The sequence below is a fragment of the Mauremys reevesii genome, linkage group 3, assembly GCF_016161935.1.
Source record: "Mauremys reevesii isolate NIE-2019 linkage group 3, ASM1616193v1, whole genome shotgun sequence".
Classification (NCBI taxonomy): Eukaryota; Metazoa; Chordata; order Testudines; family Geoemydidae; genus Mauremys; species Mauremys reevesii.
Window position 1 is genome coordinate 100,911,855 of NC_052625.1, and position 19,451 is coordinate 100,931,305.

The window sequence follows — 19,451 nt, forward strand, 5'->3', positions numbered from 1 at the left end:
AGTGTGTTTGGTTTGAAGAGTGTCAGAGACTCCCCTTGGGATAACAAGCCTGGTGCATATCAATTTCTTTGTTAAATTGACGGACTCATATAAGCTTGCAGCATCCAGTGGAAATAATGGACACTGCAAGACTAATGTTCCTAGGGTTGTATCTGGGACCGGAGATGTTGGCTAGTGTCATTCGGTTGCACAATCCAAGTAATTTACATGCCAGAGGCTGTGCGTGAACAGCCCAGGAGTGGGGGTTCTCACAGCAGAGCAGGGTAAGGCTGGCTCCCAGAGTCAAAGATTGGAGTGACCTAGCAGATCACTGGTCCACATAACAGCGGGGGAACATCACAAAGTCCCTCTGCTCCCTTTAACTACTACCCTAAACATATTAATATACATACATCCCTAATACTGATTGTGATGGGTTCCCCCTGGGGTGCCACTGAGCCCTCTGATCCACCAGCCTGGGCTCCCTCTCAATCTGTGCTGCTGTGACAAGCTGCAGACATGCTCCCAGTCTTATATGCTTCCACCAGCATATACACGGATAGGGACACATCAAGCTGCAGTTACATGCAGGCTCTCTGACCAACCACTGCATGTGAACCAACAATAGAGAGGTTACAGCCAATACTCTTCCAGCCTAAGACACCAGAGCTGTACTGTCATTTTGACCAGGGCAGGACCAGTATGACCATTTATTCCCGTTTGTCACTTCTGCAAAGGAAAGTGGACGTGCACAAGCTGAGATTTTTTCCACTTTGCACTTCAAACAACAGTGTTTTAGCTAAAATATAAAGTAGATTTATTAACTACAGAAAGATAGCTTTTAAGTGATTATAAGTAGATTACCATAAGAAACAAAACCAAAACCAAACCACAATCTAAGCCTAACATACTAGTTAGCATTTGAATCAAGCAGTCTCTCACCCACTTAGATAGTACAAGCAGGTTAACTTTTTCAGGCAGGTTTCCTTCTTTCCGCCTGAGGCCAGCACTTTCCCCCAATTCAGTCTTTGTTCCTCAAGTGTTTCCAAGAGTCTTCTTGTGTGGGAAGTGAACAACAGATGAGGTCACTCCCTGCCTTATATAGCTTTAGCATGTGGCAGGAACCCTTTGTTTCAAAACTTGGTTCCCAGACCGCTTTGTGGAAAAATACTGACATCCCAAGATGGAGTCCAGATTCATGTGGCCTGGTCACATGTCCTTGTAGAGTCATAGCAGCCATTACTTACAGGCTGTCTGGAACGTTTTCAGGAAGGCTCACCAGATGGGAGATAAGCTTCTTCTAAGGCCTACTGTCTTCCCAATGGTTCATTGCCCTGAATGGGCCCTTCCCAACCAGCTATCTAGACTGAAAGCATCTTGTCTAGTGGGCATTATCCAGGTAACCATATTCAGCAAATCACAACTTTTCCAATGACACCTCACGTGACTTATCTTGTACAGAATGCATCATAATTATGCCAAAAACATATTATACTATTACTATGATGAATATGGGGTGCAGTGTCACAATGGTCACCTCAGCTTCTCACCCCTTCTTTAAGGAGCAAGGTAGATCAGATCCGTGGGAAGTCTTCTTTCCTCCCATCGCTACTAACAGTAGTTTCTTTTTAAGTTAAGTTACATTTACTAATTGGGGTTAGGTGACGATAGGCTCAAAAATTTAATTTAAGCCCTGGTAGTTCATATGATAAATGTGAAGGACGAGATAGTTTGATGGTTCCCTTTTAGTTGGGGCAGCACATAGCTGGTGTTTTGGCCAGCTTTGGCTTTTGTTAGCTATTTTTACCCATGCACACACACTCGCGCTCTCTCTCACACACACAGAGTCCCCCCAACACACCCACCCACCCCCCAGAGCTCCCTGCATCCAGATCACTTTCCCCACCTGGGCTGTGCTGCGCAGCATCAGGAGCTGCTCCTCTTGTGCCCTCTCCTTATGCAGCCCAGGCAGGGAAGTGTCCTGGATGCAGGGAGACTTAAAGTTGCTCCTCACCCTCCCCCCCCCCACGCCCCCGAGACATGTGTGGGACAGAGGAGCAGCAGTCTGGGGGCGAGCGAGCAGCAATACCAGCTGCCTCATGCATCCAGGTCAGTTTCCCCACATGGGTGTAGGAGGGGGATGCAGGTGTTGCAGGAATTCAGGGCAAAGGAGGGGGAGCAGGCCTTTGGGGTGAAGGGAGGAAGGGAAGCCTCATTCTGAGGAGGAGCAGTTTGATCCATGTCCTCCATGTAAAATAAGCAGTACAAGGGATAGGCTAAACTTTAGTAGACACCAACTTAGGCTGAGAGAAAAACCAAATCATACATGAATGATGAGGGTTATACATTTCTTACTAAGAAATTACATAAAAAGCAGTGTTTCTGAACTCTCATGTACTTGTGAAAGACAAAAAGGGTTTGCCAGAACTACCAATGTTTAAGGATTCCAAAACAGGTGTATTAGGCCTCCTCAACCAATAGCTAGCTCTCAAGGTCGCAGAGACAAAAAACACACACAGGTTAACAAAAGAGTTCTCTGTTAAAAAAACTAAAACATTTCTTCTGTGTTTGTACATCTTCCTTTTGATTAACAGAGTTCTGGTCTTGCCTTTTTCAAGAACATACTTCTGCAACTCAGAAAAGGCAGCAACAGTGAATTGAGTAGAGAGGTCAGAATGTAAAGTACTATGCAACAAAATATTTGGCACAATTTTTCCTCTACCTATCACTCATGTGCTGCTAGCACCTAACCTAAAGTTCCATAAGCGCATATCAGAAGTTGGAGCACTGCTTTTTTATATTGTATTTTATCATGTTGCTCTTCTAATATGTGAAGGGAAAGTATAAGACTTATGGAAGCTGAATAAAGGTTTTCAAATCAAATATGTCAAAAATTCATACAAACTGAATACAGGTAGTAAAAATAAAATAATTTTCATTATTAGTTTTCCTTGCAGTCTTGTACAATGCAGTTTGAAATTTACAGTTTTTTTTCCTTTACAAGCAATTGATGAAAACTTTCGGTATTTCTAGCATCCCATACCATAGTTTAAGCACCAGTCAATGAATGAGTATTTCTGGGGCCCTACTGAAACCAGAAGGGCAAGAGAAGAGGCTGAAGTCACACCAGCAGAAAATTTGGCTCTAGGGTTTTAAATCCCCAGTTTCTGGAATGTTTTCATCATGCCAAGGCAGGCTGTGAAACTGCAGTCATTAGTACTAAAATGGAGCTATTAATACTACTCTAGACATCCAACTATCAGCTGTTCTAAATTAAATTAATCCAGACAATGCAGAAGATGGGCTAGACCACACACTAGGGGCTCTTTCCAGCTGAAGTGTTGATTATGTGATCCTTGTTTATTATTGGCATTTAAATCCATACAATCACTTCTCTAATATTAAATACCTTAAAACTCTACTCCAAAACAATAAAGAGTAGTTTCATTCTGAAGAGAGCATATGTAAAAACTGCAGTCAAATCCAGAAAGCAGATCTGTTATCAGAGTCTTATCTAAATGTAGTACCAAAAAGTTTTTACTGCTTTTGTTACCAATAAAGAGTGAACAGAGCTAAAATTGAGTGTGCTATATAGTTTCTGTTATGTCTCATGCATCAACAGAATTGTTTACCAAGATCCAATCAGTTAAACCTATGAAAACCTATTTAAGGTAAAGTGGTTACAAAAAGCCTAATTTGAAGACAATCGAGTAGCACACATAACTGAGGACAAAATCTCATCCACAAAAATTTTATTTCTGGCCATGGTGAGCGAAAGGTAAAGAACCCAGTTTATCCCTCAGTCAAGGCAGAGTTTACAGGACTGGCAGTTTGGAAGGGGAAAAAAAAAATCTTTTTACCTGTAAACCAAATATATTTGATAAGGTAGTTGATGTACAAACATGGGTTCCCACAATGGCATTTTTGCAGAGTGACTGTTCAAATTAGTTTCTATCCGCTAATACTCAATACAGCAAAATCAGTACAAGAGTCAAGTCTTGTTAAACAACTCTGATTTATGAGTCTACTCTAAAACATCCTCAAAACACATACAAGTCTGCTCCACCTTTATTATCCATTAAGTTACCTATTTGTGCAGGTCCATTGAATGGTCACTAAAAATGGGTCTACTGCAAATACTGCTTGCATAGGTAGAATATGAAATAGAAAGAATGAAGCAGTCAAGTTATAGACAGCTATATATGCTGCAGAAAATGGAAGAATCTTCAGGACAGATTTTTAAAGGAATGGGAGGATAGAAACTAAAAGGAAAGCAGCAAACACAGAGTTAGCTGAATCCACTGGATCTACAATCACCTTTGGCAGGGCACTGTTGTAGAAAACCAGACATTGCCAGTACAAGAAAAGACTATGTACCTTCAAGAGAGAGGTTGCTGAACTAATCTTTCTCTACAGCTTCTTATCTGGAATTCCACCAAAAAATACTGTTTTGAAGAATGAGAGTACTAAAAACCTTATCATGTTAGTGACAAAAGAGATTACAACTAGTTACTTAACAGGAACTCTAATTGAAAAATTCTCTGTTTACTTTCATCACTTTTTCAATTGATTTCCTTGCTATAACCTAGTGGTTCTTGAACTTTTATAATGGTGACTCCTTTCACATAGCAAGTCTCTGAGTGTGATTCCCCCCACCTCTTACAGATTAAAAACACTTTATATATTTAACACTATTATAAATGCTGGAGGCAAAGTGGGGTTAGGGTGGAGGTTGCCCGCTCGTGACCCCCCCCATATAATAACCTTGTGACCCCCGGAGGGGTCCCGACCCCCAGTTTGAGAACCTCTGTTATAACCCAACTTCAAATTGAGATTCTCTCGCTTTATTTGTATTGCGCCAGTTTGATACACAAGTATCATGTGACAAGTGCAATACAAAGGAAGGCTGCAAAATCAAACTCATTTTAATATTACACGGGCAAAACATTGCATGAGTAAACATGACTTTTTAAAATAACTAATATTTCGTTTTAGAGATACAATTAGTTCTCAACTGCAACAAGGTGAATTACTATTCTGTAAACAAATTAATGTATTTGAAAATATAACAAACGCTAACTGCATGAAAGGGATACATACTAATGGCACTCAAGTACATTAATCCAGTTAATGTAAAATTAATGTAAATTAGTCACAAAATCTATTACTGTATTCTCCACGATACCCAAATACAGTAACAAACGAGTAAACAAAAAGCAAATTAAGCACTTCTGTCCATCTACTGGATTATAGCTATCAGAACAAGTGCTGCCTCCTTCACAAATAAGATCAGAATTTTGCAGAGCAACTGTTATTACAACTTGAAACCACCGTGCTGCATTAAATACAGGTTGGATTGATACTTCCACAGCTCTGCTGTTCTATTTAGTTATATATTATGACTTAATTTGTGTGTGAATTAAAGATTTTATTGAAAACTAAACAGTAATGATAGCAACTGTGCAATCAGTTAAAAAAAAAAAGTACACGACCTTCATAACTGCCTGCAGCCAAAATCTGCAAAAAAGTTAACAAAAATGGAGGACTCCTGCATGGTCTTCTGTGATTTAGTGGGCACATTCATTTGTGCTTTAGTTGGCTGCTATTTACATCAAGATAAAAATCTCTTCGTTTTCTGTGATGGCCACAGTCCAGCTTCTTGCCTTCAGCTGGAACAAACAGTGGCTTTAGCACTTGATTTTGCAGATTTGCAAAACTTATATCTGCTCTTCACCTTATCAAATGTCCTAAGATCAGCCCTGGCATCTATTTTTAAAAGAACACTGTATTCAGCATCATCCTTATTATGGAAAGCCAAGTTCTGGACACTTTAATCAGCATGATCAGCTTTGCTTGACATTGCTTAAAAACCCTAAAACAGAACTTCATTTACACTTTATTCTCTCTGTACTAATGAAGAGCATATGTTTCAAGACCATTACACATTAACTCCTCAACATTTCAGCTGACAGAATTCACTTGAATGAAGAACATCTCTGCTTAGAGCCTCTCTCCGATATACAGGGGCAGCTCTAGGAATTTGGCCGCCCCAAGCAGGGCGGCATGCCGCAGGGGTGCGCTGCCGGTCACCGGTCCCGCGGCTCCGGGGGACCTCTTGCAGACGTGCCTGCGGGAGGTCCACCCGAGCTGCGGGACCAGCGAACCCTCCGCAGTCATGCCTGCGGGAGGTCTGCTGGTCCCACGGCTCGGGTGGACCTCCTGCTGGCATGACTGCGGAAGGTACGCCGGAGCTGCCTGCCGCCCTGCCGGCAAAATGCCGCCCCAAGCGCGCGCTTGGCGTGCTGGGGTCTGGAGCCGGCCCTGCCGATATAGCAGAAATACTAAAAGCAGAGAGATTAGGAGAGGCCTATCCCTGAATTCCAGCAATGCAAAATTAAAAAGCAAACATTTTAAAGAACTATAAGGTAGATAAATTCTGACTGACTTGTATTGCAGAATCTCTTTTGGCAGAACTACTGCAGCTATCTAGCATATACTTTTTAAAAGGGAACATGTTTGAATCCAATATCAAGTCAAAAAATTGTCTTTGCAAGTGGTGGCTAATTACAACAGTGAGTGACTCACCAGCAAGTGCACCGCACTGTGGCTATGTGCGGCATGGCCAGGTTCTCCCTCCCCCCCATACACCTGTTGTCCTGACCCACTGACAGTCCCTTTTGCCTTGTGACTTGGCCCTCTAGTCAGGTCACTTTTGGTCTCATCCTTCCAGGTAAGAAAAGGTTTTTACCCAGCAGTCCTAGGATCTCAGACCAGGTTGATGGCCCTGGTCTAGGCCCAACAGTCCTTCTAGCCCTTTGTGTCTGAGGTCTTCCAGTTAGTTTTCCAAGCGATGTTGCAGGGAAAACCAGTCCATCCCTCTACTCCAGGTTCTGACTCAGCTACTCATGTAGCAAGTAGTTGAAGTATCTGGTCAGACATCTTGCTTCTTCCATGGACTACTTCCTATGCTGGCCCACCTTCTTCTTGGAGGGCTCATATTCTCAGTGGGGGTCTGCTCTGGAACAAAACCCTTAGTCCTCGTTCTCAAGGCCACAAAGGAAAGGAAACTAATTTAACATAAATAAAGAGCAGTACCAACTTCTCTGTCCTATCACGATCCTCCTGCCATTTGTCCTATCACTCTGTGCCCATAGGTAAGGCTGTGATTTAGTCACAGAATCCGTGACTTCAGCCACCGCCGGCTGGGGGCTGCAGGGTTTAAATAAAAAATTAGGGAAATCAGGTTTCAGAATGAATCTCTATGCTTATCTCATCCTATAAATACTGTATATAGGAGTCATTACAGGCTACAGATTTACACTGCTTCCATACAACAGAATTAGTGGTCCAGAAACCAGCAAGCACAAACTGGGAGGTATCAGCATCAGTGTTACGGACATCAGCAATGGCCCTTGTGTACTCCGTAGCTGAGTACTGTGCACTGGTAAGGACCAGAAGTAGCCATACTCAACTTGTTGATGTCGAACTAAACACTGCAATGCAATCACTAGAACCCTGAAGTCGACCCCAACACCTGGGCTGCTGATGTCACACATTGCTCCCTCAGTCATTTGCTGCAACGCCACAATCCTCCGGGAATTCCAGAGGATCATGGAAAATGTACGTCTTCCCATCTACCAGGACCATAACATCATCCTTCATCATCACCTGAAGTCACCTAAGCCCTTTTGGACCCACACATTTAACCTTCAATAATGCAACTTCAACCCTGATGAAGCTTGGAAAGCCAAATGGAGTTCACAAGAAGTCACAAATAAACGCCTTATGAGACCTGATGCAGAAGATCCCTGGTTTTGATCTCCCATGAAGCTTGTGAGCTACTCTAAACCATATCCACACAAACCATGGTAGATGCGGATTTCTTGTCACAAATAGAAAATTAAAGACTCTCCAATATGTGACTGTGGTCACCCAGAACAGACCATGGATTATATAACAACTCACAAATATGAAGGAGGCATCACTGTAATACACTCTGCTACTCCAGATGCAATTATCTGGCTTAACCATCTGAACGTAAAATTATAGCTGTTGCTCAACATTTACATCAGCCATATGAAGAAGAAGAAATGGATGATAACTTCAATTTTAACTATTTCCAAGGCTCTGTTTCACACCAGCCCCTTTCCCCCAAGTTTTTAAAGCAGTGTACAGGGTGCAACTGCAATTGATTGTCAATGGTTTTTATGCCAGTAAATCTTTACATAACCCTTTTAAAGGGTTGGTGCTCACATTTAAACCAACAGTGAAGGTGGCGTGTGAACAATTATTTTAATTTACAAAGCAAATTAATAAGAAACAACATTTTAATGCAACATCATAATTAAGAGAGTGCCTAAATCAAATGACACAAATACAGGTCACCTCACACATCACTAGCTGACCTGAACATTACAACCACTAGCATAGCCTCACTATGGACTGTTGATCTGATAATACAACTCAAGAACCTACTGTGATTCAACACAAAATGAAATAATCAGGAATCATATTTAAGAAGTTGCTTCAGGACAGTCTGATAGCACTGGCAAGGCAATATACTGCCATGCAGACAATTCTGGTTCACAACTAGACATGGGTCTCTTGTTCTCCTAGCCAGTGGAGAGTGACTACATCAAGCCTCCTAGTGAGTGGGATCATGCCTGTATGCAGAGCACATCTTAATGAAAGTTAAATACCAGTATTCCCTTCTCAAAAAGGAAAGCACAGTCACCTCGTGATGGGACTGGGACAGGCACAGCAACAGAACAAAAAGGGATTAAAATATAACATCCATTAAAAACCTAATGTAACCTTTATTCTCATAAAATTACCCTAAAGGGCAGTCTGCATCCTTCAAATGAGAATCAATTAGCATATAATTATTATGTAGGAGTGAATGAAAACTTCACCCATGTTCTTGTATTATACAAATATTTAGATGGCATTTATGACTGTACTGTCATTCAAATACTGGCTACTACAGAAATAAGGATTTACTTTAGAAATTTGATTATCTTCTCTTTTCTGATACACACTCTTCTAAGTAATGGGACTCTATTTAATATCCTTTCTCCCATTGTGTCTGTGCCTTCTGCAGTGTGAGGTCTCATCTTAATGTCACCTCATATCTGCTTACTGGACATTTTAGCAAGACCAAAACTATAGCTTTCTAGAAAAAGGAGTCCATGCTGACATTAGACTGCCAAAACTAAATGAGCCCTGTTTCTGTGGCTCTCATTCAGCAGTATATATGCCCAACTACCACACTGCATGTGCTGCTTTTCGGAGGTCCCACACTGTAACATACAAGTTGAACATATTTCTACTGTTCCAGGCCCTTAATTCAGAGATAAAGCAAAACATACTAACTGATACAAATTCTACTGCTTTTCCAAAGCTAAGTGAGGACATCCTTTTCTAGAATATGCTCCAGCCTCATAAACCTCTTCTGTAACTATGTTGTTTGGACTTTGAACAGATATGAATAGTAGGAAGGAGTACAAGAGTTTAAACAGTAGCAATAGAATAGTATGTCATGATGTCAGAACATGCTCTGCGATTACCTACCATACTTATGAGACATATGTATTGCTCAGTGCTATCACATACTCCTCATCCAAAATTGTGTTGGCGCACACACAGATTCTGGTCTGAATAAGAAAGGACCTTCATCAGACAATTATAAAAAAAATGGTTATTGCACCACAAAGTGGCAAATTAATTTGACATTCCTGAATCCTCAAAACATATTTTTTAAAACATTAGAAGAAAAGATCTATATGGGAAAACAAAAGTTAGTGTTTTACTCTGAATATATAGAGCCACTAATCCTATGAACCTACTAAGCCCTTTCCATTTCCCTGGAGACAGTGGGAAAGAATTAAAGCTATTTTATATAAGAAAAGCATCAGTCTGCCTCCCTGAAGGGGGGGGGGGGGGCAAAAAGTGGGGATCAGAACTGTATAATATCTTACATTCCCTGTGCATGTGAAGGGGATATTAACAACGTTCTTTTAAAATACTTTCTATGATCTGTAAGAAAGTTAGTGATTAGTCTCTCTTCAACACAAAGAATAAATCAATACCCAAAGATGGGAGGAAATAGTCTGGCGGATGTAGATATTCAGAGGAAAGTATGATATGCCATTTCTTCCCTCTATTACACCCAGGACTATCAGTCAGAACAATGAAATCTTAATAGCAGTTGAACTCTGAAGGAGAATTATACATTTTGACTAAATGTTTAAGATTCAAATCTAGCATAAGATTATTCAGGTACTACAGCATGAAGCATTCTTTTGCCAGAAGGGGCATCAAAAATGTCACATTCAGCTTATAATGGTCTTGAAAACACAAGGGTATGTCTTTTTTGCCCATGTTGTACATGTGACTATTGCAGAGGGGCCTTAAATCAACCAAAATAAGTTTTCTGTGCCTCCAATATGTAAAAGTTTAGCCATTCACTTGCTGAAGATTTGGTAGTTTTCTTCTCTCAGTTTTGTGGGTTAAATCATGTTACCTTTTAAATTTAAAGTGCCTTAGAACCCTGTTTAAAACTGCATCACATAACAATTTTAATAGAAGCAACGTTGAGGCCCTCTCATGAAAAGGAATTTCCCATATAAATTGGCAGAGAAATGTCTAAAAACCTTCTCATCATACCTTATATTGGATTTAACTTGAAATTTGACTGATTTGATTCTTTAAATTAGCTACAGCAGTAAGTATAACTCCAGAGTTAGAAATATGCAACGAGTAATAATGAAACACTAGAAGGATTTCATAACCTAAAAGTTTACTTAGTATTTACTAGTCAGAGGCCAATACAAAAGACAAGGGGAAATCCCACCAGTTAGATTCAGGACAATGTGGTGGGGAGACTTCTCATTTATCTGAAAGACACCCTACTTCAATCTAAATGGAACCAGAGTGTGTGGAGACAGAAAGATAGGTCTGTTACTCAATACCTTCCCTTAGGGTCTATTTTTTGGGTCCTGTTCCCCTATGAGTAGCTCTGGGCCATGTTTCTGTTCAGAGTATTCATTAAATCATCAACAGTGAAATGTATTCTTGTCAATTTCATTGCCCTCTGCAAGGTTCTGACTAACAACAGTGAAAACTAACAAAGGTCCATTTCCCTCTCTTTTAGAAGGCTATTAGCAGCAGAGTCATGCCTATGCACTCAGGAAGACAAACATTGTTTTATATTTGGAATGCTTCCCCTCTCTAACAAATAAACAAAAACAAGTGAAGACTTAAATTCTGCAGAGACTGGTTTATCCCTCCATTCCAATTCAGACAAAATTTAAGTGTCTTTAGCAAGTGGATTTTTCAAGCCCTGTAATATCAAACATTAGCCAAAGCTTTACCAGCTAGCTGTTTCAGATAAGAACCACATTTTGAAATATTTTTCTCCATTTCACAAGTTCAGTACAACTGTTTCAACATTTCCATTAAAGTATCAAAAGGAGTAAAACAAAACATTTGTGTTTATACTGCTACTCTAGCTAAACTTGCTTGTCCTCCAAGAATGCTTACTCTTGCCTACTAAAAAGCAAGCACACTCATAAGGCCACTATTACACTGATATTAGACAATTAATTCCCTTCTTTATTTAACCACTTTTACAGATCACCCTCACTATAAATCATACCAATGCATGTATTGCTAATTGATTTTAGGAAACAAATAGTAACCTAACTGTAAGACATATCTTCAATAGATAAATACATACTATTTACATATAAGGATAGTTTTAATAAAATATTCTTATAATATGATGCTCCCATGAACAATGCACTATTCATCAATAATTATAATAAAATACGTCATATTTGTATGTTTTTATACTTCTTACCTCATTCAGTTTATATCTAAAATTCTCTCCTCTCTGAATCTCTCATATAACAATTAACTTTTTGTAAATATAACTTAAATCGAAGAGAGAGCTTAAAAAGGACTGAAAAATCCATTAATATTTGTAATATTGTATTTCATTTTTAGTTGAAGGAGGTAGAGTTATCATGTTACTCTAACTCCCAGAATACTATAACCAGTAGCAAGGAGTAACAAAGTAGCAGCAGCAACAACAAAAAGATGAGATTTACCTGCAGTTTATAAAGGGATTAACTTATTTTTCCTAGAAATATGATTTGAAGCTTCTAGAAATGTCAAGTAGATTTCAGGATAATAGGAAATTCAATTGACTACATTCCCCTATTAAGTGATGTTCAGGCAATTCCAATCTGTTTTTGGAAAGACATTTAGGCCCCTTCTCAAATCAAATAAATGCAACTAAATTTTTATTTAGTTAGCACTGTTAAGCACAGAAGAACAGAGTTATTGTTGATTTATGCTACAAATTCCATATGCTAGTTTGAAATGTACAAGTTACTGAGTATTGATGATATAACTGTTAGAAGATCAAATGGCGCTGCTAAAACAATCGTTTGGTGGCTTAAAAACAAACGGCAAATAATTTCAGCATTAGAAAGCAGCTCCCCAGAAGTAAATCCACAAACAAGCATGAAGCCAACATTTCCCTTTGGAAGATTCTCAAGTCCAAAAAGACAACACCACCACAATCTTTAACACATCCTAGTACAGGCCTCTATTCAGATTTGTGTTTAACTGCTGTAAAAATGCCAACGCAACAGAGACTTCACAGACACATATACCAACCCAAGATAGTGGAAACTGAGGACCCATACATCACAGCACTGACATATCCTCAAAAGATGTGTGCACAGACAAAGACACAAAAAAGACAGAACCCAACAACAGCAACCAAGACTTTTCCCTCTTCCCTCTCCTTCAAATGCAAATGCATACCTGATTTCCAGAGTGCTTCCTCACACTAGCTCCAGTAAGATAGAAGAATAAGCCAGGACAGGACTCCAATCAGCAGCACAGTGATTTTCTTTTTATAACAGAATGAAAGGATACAGCCTTAAAGCTCCAGTCTGAGTCCCAATTGCCAGTATCCTCTGAACAGGATCAAATGCCAAGGCTGAAGGCTGATAGGGGAAACCATGGCGTACGGTCTAACAAGTCAGAGCAGTGAAGTAACGGTGGGTCAAGCAGCAGACCAAAAATAAATAAAATCAAGAGTGTATTAGGAGGAGGTGTTCAGTTTTAATTGCACTTCAGTAAGGAAACAAGCATTTAGGAAAAAAGATTTGATGCAAAACAGCACTTTAGCCTGAATTCATTACAGAAAATTTCTGGCAGAGAATCTATTTCATTCATTCTTGAACATGAAATAAAAGATTGTTACTGAAAATGGATTTGATTTTTACCTCTTTTCTTAAAAAAGCCACCAACTACTTCCATTTCATTTTGTCCCTTCCCCTATTCTCTGGCTTCTTGTTTATAGCTGTGTACAAGGCATTTGACAATTAAAATATGAGATGTTTCCTGGGAAGCTTGACAACGTAGCCAGCACTGTAGATTAAACTATTACAAATCATTAGAACTGCTCTTCAGAGAGACATCCCCATTTCTCTCAAGCAGGACACAGTGCATCCTCTCTCCAGGATAGCATTTTAAAAGAAATCACACATCCTCCCCAAAACCAAGACTTAATATTGAGCTATTGGAATGGCTACCTTTTTTGACTAGCTAGGATTTTAATTACTACTTGCGCAGTTATCAAATTAACTGTACTGTAGGTCAATAATTGATTCAAATTAATGAATTGTGCTGTTTCACTGAATGACTCATTTTTCACACAAAAATATTAATATAGTGATCTAACCTTGATCACAGCTATGCAAATGAAAAAATAAAACCATACAAATGCTAGCTTTTCTATTTTAAAAAAATCTTACATTAAAATTACAAACAAATATACAGATCCCAGTGTGGTGATTTAGGACCTCAAAAATGCATACACACACAGGTTTTACTTTAATGAGGTTAAATAGGTTATGTTAAAACAGCCATGCCTCTCAACTTTCAATAATTTTGAAAGGGATAAGGGATTACAGTGTAACCGTAAACAAGGCCATTTAACTCAACACTGCTTTTTCCTTTCCAGATCCCTTACCTCTTTTAAATTGCTGATAAAAATGCATGGCACACTAGATAAAATTTAAAACAATATACACAAACAAGCCCAACCAAACAACAAGTAGGCCCTGGATGTTGTAAAGATAAAGATGGGTGTTAATATTCAAATTAGTTTTTATTCCTCTAGGTGCAGCTGCTGGATTAATTTGCTGCATCATCCTTTTATAAATGTATAGACCTCAACTGCAATAATTATACCAGCAATGAATATTAACTTCTCTCTCACCTCACATTGAGAATATCAGAAGTGTCTGCTTGATAACAAACTCCAACAAATTCAGCATAAACGTCTACAGCCCATTTTAGGTGCAAAAGGATAAATGCACTTCCAAATAATGTGAAGGGTTAGGTTACCCATACTTCCAGTCCATCACTCAAATGCAACAGCAATCAGATTTCTATTATACCCAGGTACCATTACTCTCCTCCCTACTTTCCACTTTCCCCCTCCCCAGCTTAGTCTGAACAGACAGTATTATGTGCATGAACTAGCCTAGAGGCAAGAGAATCAATCCAGAAATTGTCAAGGGAGGGAAAAAATGATCAAGCAAACCCTTTATAACTCCCCCAGCATTCCCTCCCCATCCCTAAAGAGTGGAGGGGTTCAGATAATTGTAGGTATTGAAAACCAAAGAGCCCAAAGCCTGCAGAGCCCATCATGGCTCCATTATCTCCCCCAGGGCTGCGAGCGGGGCTCCTGGCTGCAGTCTTCACCTTGCAGAGCTGGAAGTGCTCGGACTGGAGCGTCTCCGGGACGTCGCTCTCCCGGTTCCCGGACTGCTGTTGTTGCGAGGAGGAGGAAGCCGAGGAGGAGGAGGAGGAGACCGCTGTCAGGCCGTCCAACACCTTCCTGATGTTAAATTTCCTCATGGTCTCGGCGGCGGCGCTCCCTCTTCTTCTGCCTGCCGCCGCCTCCCCCTTCCCGGGCGCTCCCCGCCGCCTCAGCCCCCCGCGCACGGAGAGGGAAGCGGAGAGCCCTGCAGCGCAGGCGGTGCTAGGCGAGTGGTGCTGTCCAAGCGGGTCCCCTCATCCACAGGAGCAGGGACCCAGAAGCAGGGCGGCGGGCGGACCCAGGCAGGCGGGGAGCCCCTCAGCCGGTAGGGGAGCAGAGCTCCTAACGCAGGGGGAAGCCTGGGCGCGGTGCGGAGACGGGGCACCCCTGGAAGGTAAATCTGCTCCCCCCCCCCGCCTCCTCCTCTCGAGGCCTCGGATGACCCCCTCCCCCCGACCTGGCCCCCCTTCCTGCAGCTGCCGCGGCCCCAGACGCGCACACAGCCTTGGCCCCGTTCCGGGCCCTTCCCGTTGCCGAGGCCCCTGGCCCCCGCCGGAGGCTGCCTCTGGGTACAGCGGCGACGTGACAGCCCCTCTCGCCCACCCCGCTCACATAGCGGTAGCGGCGGCCGCGCTGCTAGCCCTCCATGTGCCCCGGCCGCCCGCCTGCCCGCCCGCCGCAGTCCCTGCCGCTCACGCTCGCCCTTCCCTGGCTCAGCAGCCGCCGCGCGTCAATTTCAGTGCGGCGCGTGCCTCAGGAGCGAGCTCCTGGCTGCTGCTGCTGCTGGCTGCCGGCCCGCCCCCCAACCACCATCCTCCGGCCCCTGCTCCAGCCGCCGCCGCCCCCTGTCTAGCCCTCTCGCCCCACAACGCGGAAGCGCAGCGCCCGAGAAGCAGCTGCCGCTGCCACTGCTGCTGCCTGCCGCCGCTGCCTCCTCACCCACCCAGCGGCGGCTCTGTCGAGCATGCGCGCAAAGGGCGCCGGCACCCGGATGTCAGAGTCCCTCTCCCTACTCCTGCTCTGGGGGGAAGCTTGACGGCCCGGGGAGGCCACCCCAGGAAGGGGTGCACGGGGGGATGGCGAAAGGCACCGTCTGAGCACAGGCAGAGCCTCCCCCAGAGGTTGTGGATGCCTGCTTTGAGTCCTCCGTGCAAACACCACAACAACCTTCTGTCACTCTGATGTGGCACCCGGGATCAGATGGCAGGTGTTGAAAGCCTGTGGTTCCTTCCCTCTGTGTCTGTGTGGTATCAGTGGTTCAGCCATACCCACAGGTACTGGGGTAAGGCACTCATGGTTTAACCATACCTAGTTATGGTCATGGGTGGATAGCAGCTGTGGTGAAGCTGCTCACTATCTCTTCATAATTAACCCATCCACCTGGAGAGATGGACTAGACCCCCTGATGCTACAGATCTAGGTGCAGATTTAAAAACACAGCCACTTGATCTCAAGAAGGAGCTACCTTAACTATTAACTTCCTTGTGTTCTTAGGAAGCAGCAATCAGCCAATAGCAACATGATCAGAGATCAATGGCAAAATTGTACTGTTCAAATCACTGAGAGCAGGATTGGTCTCAGAACTATTTACAGAATAGCAGCTAACATTTTTGCCGAATTACATATATTTTCGTACTACAGGTGCTTCACTGGTGTTCAAGGAAATGTAACCTAGAGCATAATGGAAGCTGGTTACAATCTTAACTATGGAGGAGCTACTGTTTCTCCATAACAAGTAAAGCAACTTAAATTACCATAATAAAGTATTGGTAAGGGCTGTCCATCCTCATTCTATAAAGCATAAAATGATTGATGAGGTTAGGAAGACATTTCCTTTCATGGGTGCTATTTCACAACTGAACAATTTAGATAGGTGGAGCAGAGTTACACCTTTCTTTGAAATATCAGACATTGGCTATTGTGGAATACAAAATATCAAAATAGACTCTATTTCTCTGTTGCAGTATGATAGTTCTTATCTCTCACTAGTGGGTCATATACCCAACCATGAAGGGTAATGTCATTATCCTTGCCTCAAACATCAATTCCTGTATTTTTAAAAAAAGTTTTAAAATATCTTCTGAAATGCAAATCATCCCCAGGTCTTCAGTTAGTGAATAAAGAGGGAAAATCTATTATAATTATGACTTATGAGGAAAATAATTTCAGGTCATAATTGCATGCAATCCTGGTAATGTTAGCCAGTGGCATTACCTATCTGTAACAAGAATACCTTAAGAATAGCATTAGACCAACACACAGCACTTTCATAATATCTCTACATTATACATGGAATAGAGGTTTATTGGGGAAAAGCACAATAAATTTAAATGCACATATATATATATATATAAAGGTTCATCTTAGTCAACCTGAATGTGGCATAGCAGGGGGGTGCAGGTGTTGTATAACTTGGAAAGATTATCTCATGGATTCTCCATGGCATCTCTAAGGTAGCAGAAATGAAACTTCTATTCATTTTTCCCCTGGGATTATTAACTCAGTAAGTCAGTTTGGAGCTGTATGCCAAGCAGGTCTATGTTGCATGAGTAGTTGGGAAAAGCTAAGATAGTTCTCATAGTTTTAGAAAATGGTTGACAGTCCTTAACTAAAACAGTTGCTTCCTTACATTACCTGTGGGAAGAGAGAGTTGAACATCGGAGTTCCTCAAATCACTCTCAAAGGAGTGCTCTCAGTTGACCCAAGAGATGGCATGAGTCTGTTGGAAATATTTAATAGAAATAGGCTTAGATAAGGGCCAGGATACATTTTGTATAAAACATTAATGTTTTGTTGTTGTTTTGTTCCTGTTTATAAAACAAATTCTGTTCCTTTTCTAAAATATGTAGGTAGTTCCAACTCCTGTTTTATTATCCATTGCTCTTATACATTGTTAGTCCATATTTTTTAAGTTTTAGTTTGATTTCCTCCATCTTCTGACAATTGTTTATACTATAAACAATAAACTGTTGCAAAGACTTAGGCTCATAAGTAATTTTACTTTAGGGTTGTGAGTAGTCCCATTGTGTTCACATTGACAGCCCTAAGCCTGCAAATACTTAACCATGACCTTAACTTTACCACCGTGAGCAGTGCCTTTGAAGTTAATAGGACTATTCACGTGTTACGCTCTGATGCACCCCAGAACAGCAATCTAAAAACACAAAAAAAACCTGAAGCAGGACACACAGGTAGCTTGTCAATCAAAACCTGTAATAACCATGAACTGGTGAAGTCAGCAACAATCTGAACAAAACATGATGACAGTCTGAACAGCAGGTAGGTAGCAGGAAAACAGGAAGGGGAACAGGAAGTAGGAAGCAGAAAGGCAACACACACACACCAGTCATCACATTACAGTAGTAAAGTTAAGAATATGCTAAAGTGTTTGACGATTTGAGGCCTGTATAACCATTTTTCCTACATTTTTCCTACAAGTCACCTTCATTTCCTGACCCTCTCTACTGTGTGCCCTCCAGTTATGTACTAGTGTCTTTAAGTATATGGTAAGGTCTTTGGAGCAGAGACTGTTTTGCTGTGTTTTTAATACAACACCCAGCACAAGAGAACCCTGATTCTGACAGGTGTGTCTCTCAGAGCTACTGTAATACAAATAATAAATTATAATATATGCAGTTGTTGCTATTTTGTGTAGTACTGTAGTCTTCCCCCCCCCACCTCTATGACTGATGCCCTTCACCAACTTGACTCTTCCTGCTACCTTAACTTCAGCTCCCATTGAAGTCAATGACAAAACTCCCATTGACTTCCATGGGAGCAAGAGTAGGCCTTTCATTTTATAGTGCAGCAAACATCTTCCTTATCTCTTCGCTCAGGCTTTAGTTTCAGTATTTCAAAGCTTCCTCCCTCCCTGCTCCTCTTACCCAATAACCACATCCTCTCTTTGCAAACTAAACTGACTCTGCCCAACCTCCTCCTTGTGCCCTACTCAGACTTTTCTGCCCCTGATGTCTGAACTCTCTTTCCAATGTTTGACACTCCAGTCCCAGTCAGGGACATCATTTGCTATGGGGCCAGAGGGCAGTTGTCCCACCCCCTGACTTTGGTTTGTCCCCTCTCCAGATTTTTCATAGCTTCATATGCTCCATTGTGTCTTCCACTCCTCTTCACCCAACTCTGCAGGATATAATGTAATCATATATAAAGCACCACATGCTGACACAGCTTTGACCACCCCACCCCACTCTGAATTATTCTGAAATGATGCTCCTGGTCCCAGTCCCAAATCTTTTACATGGCTGGGGAAGGGGCAACCAGACCAGGTTTCCTGCAAGATCCTTGGGCTCACCCCAACTGTCACAGAATCTTGTGGCTCGGTTGCTACGGCACCCTCTGTTGAAGTGAGCAGAATTTCACTCAGCCTAACACTGCATTTTAATGGGTCTTATACATTCCCCATCTGTTATTATGCCATATGGGGCCCCTTAGTTTTACTGTCTTCAGCTAAAGACTCACTTGTCTGCTGCCCTTGGAAAGGGAAGAAGGAGCTCTCTTGCTCAATACTGAATGCTCCACTCTTCAGTTATAAGAACTCAAACTTTTCTCCATAATAAACTGAAGCTTTTATCTCAAATTTTCTGTTCCTAGAAAGGGACTCTCCTTCCAT

The 19,451-nt window shown here is 41.7% G+C and overlaps 1 protein-coding gene across 14 annotated transcripts in view; it reads right to left on the bottom strand.

Annotated features, from left to right (window-relative positions):
* STXBP5 (syntaxin binding protein 5) overlaps positions 1–19,134 on the bottom strand; it is a 193,745-nt gene extending 174,611 nt beyond the window's left edge. For 10 of the 14 annotated variants that reach the window (XM_039529647.1, XM_039529655.1, XM_039529646.1 and 7 more), the window contains exons 1-2: positions 14,767–15,242; positions 12,928–13,025 (exon numbers count right to left, since the gene is read on the bottom strand). In XM_039529647.1, coding sequence (XP_039385581.1) covers positions 12,928–13,025; positions 14,767–14,922 — 254 coding nt within the window. In that variant the 5' untranslated portion in view covers positions 14,923–15,242. Of the gene's footprint in view, positions 1–12,927; positions 13,026–13,280; positions 13,358–14,766; positions 15,244–17,458; positions 17,544–19,079 lie in introns of those variants that run through there. The other 4 variants (XM_039529651.1, XM_039529652.1, XM_039529656.1 and 1 more) reach the window with 4 other exon arrangements.
* Between the last annotated feature and the right edge of the window lie 317 nt (positions 19,135–19,451).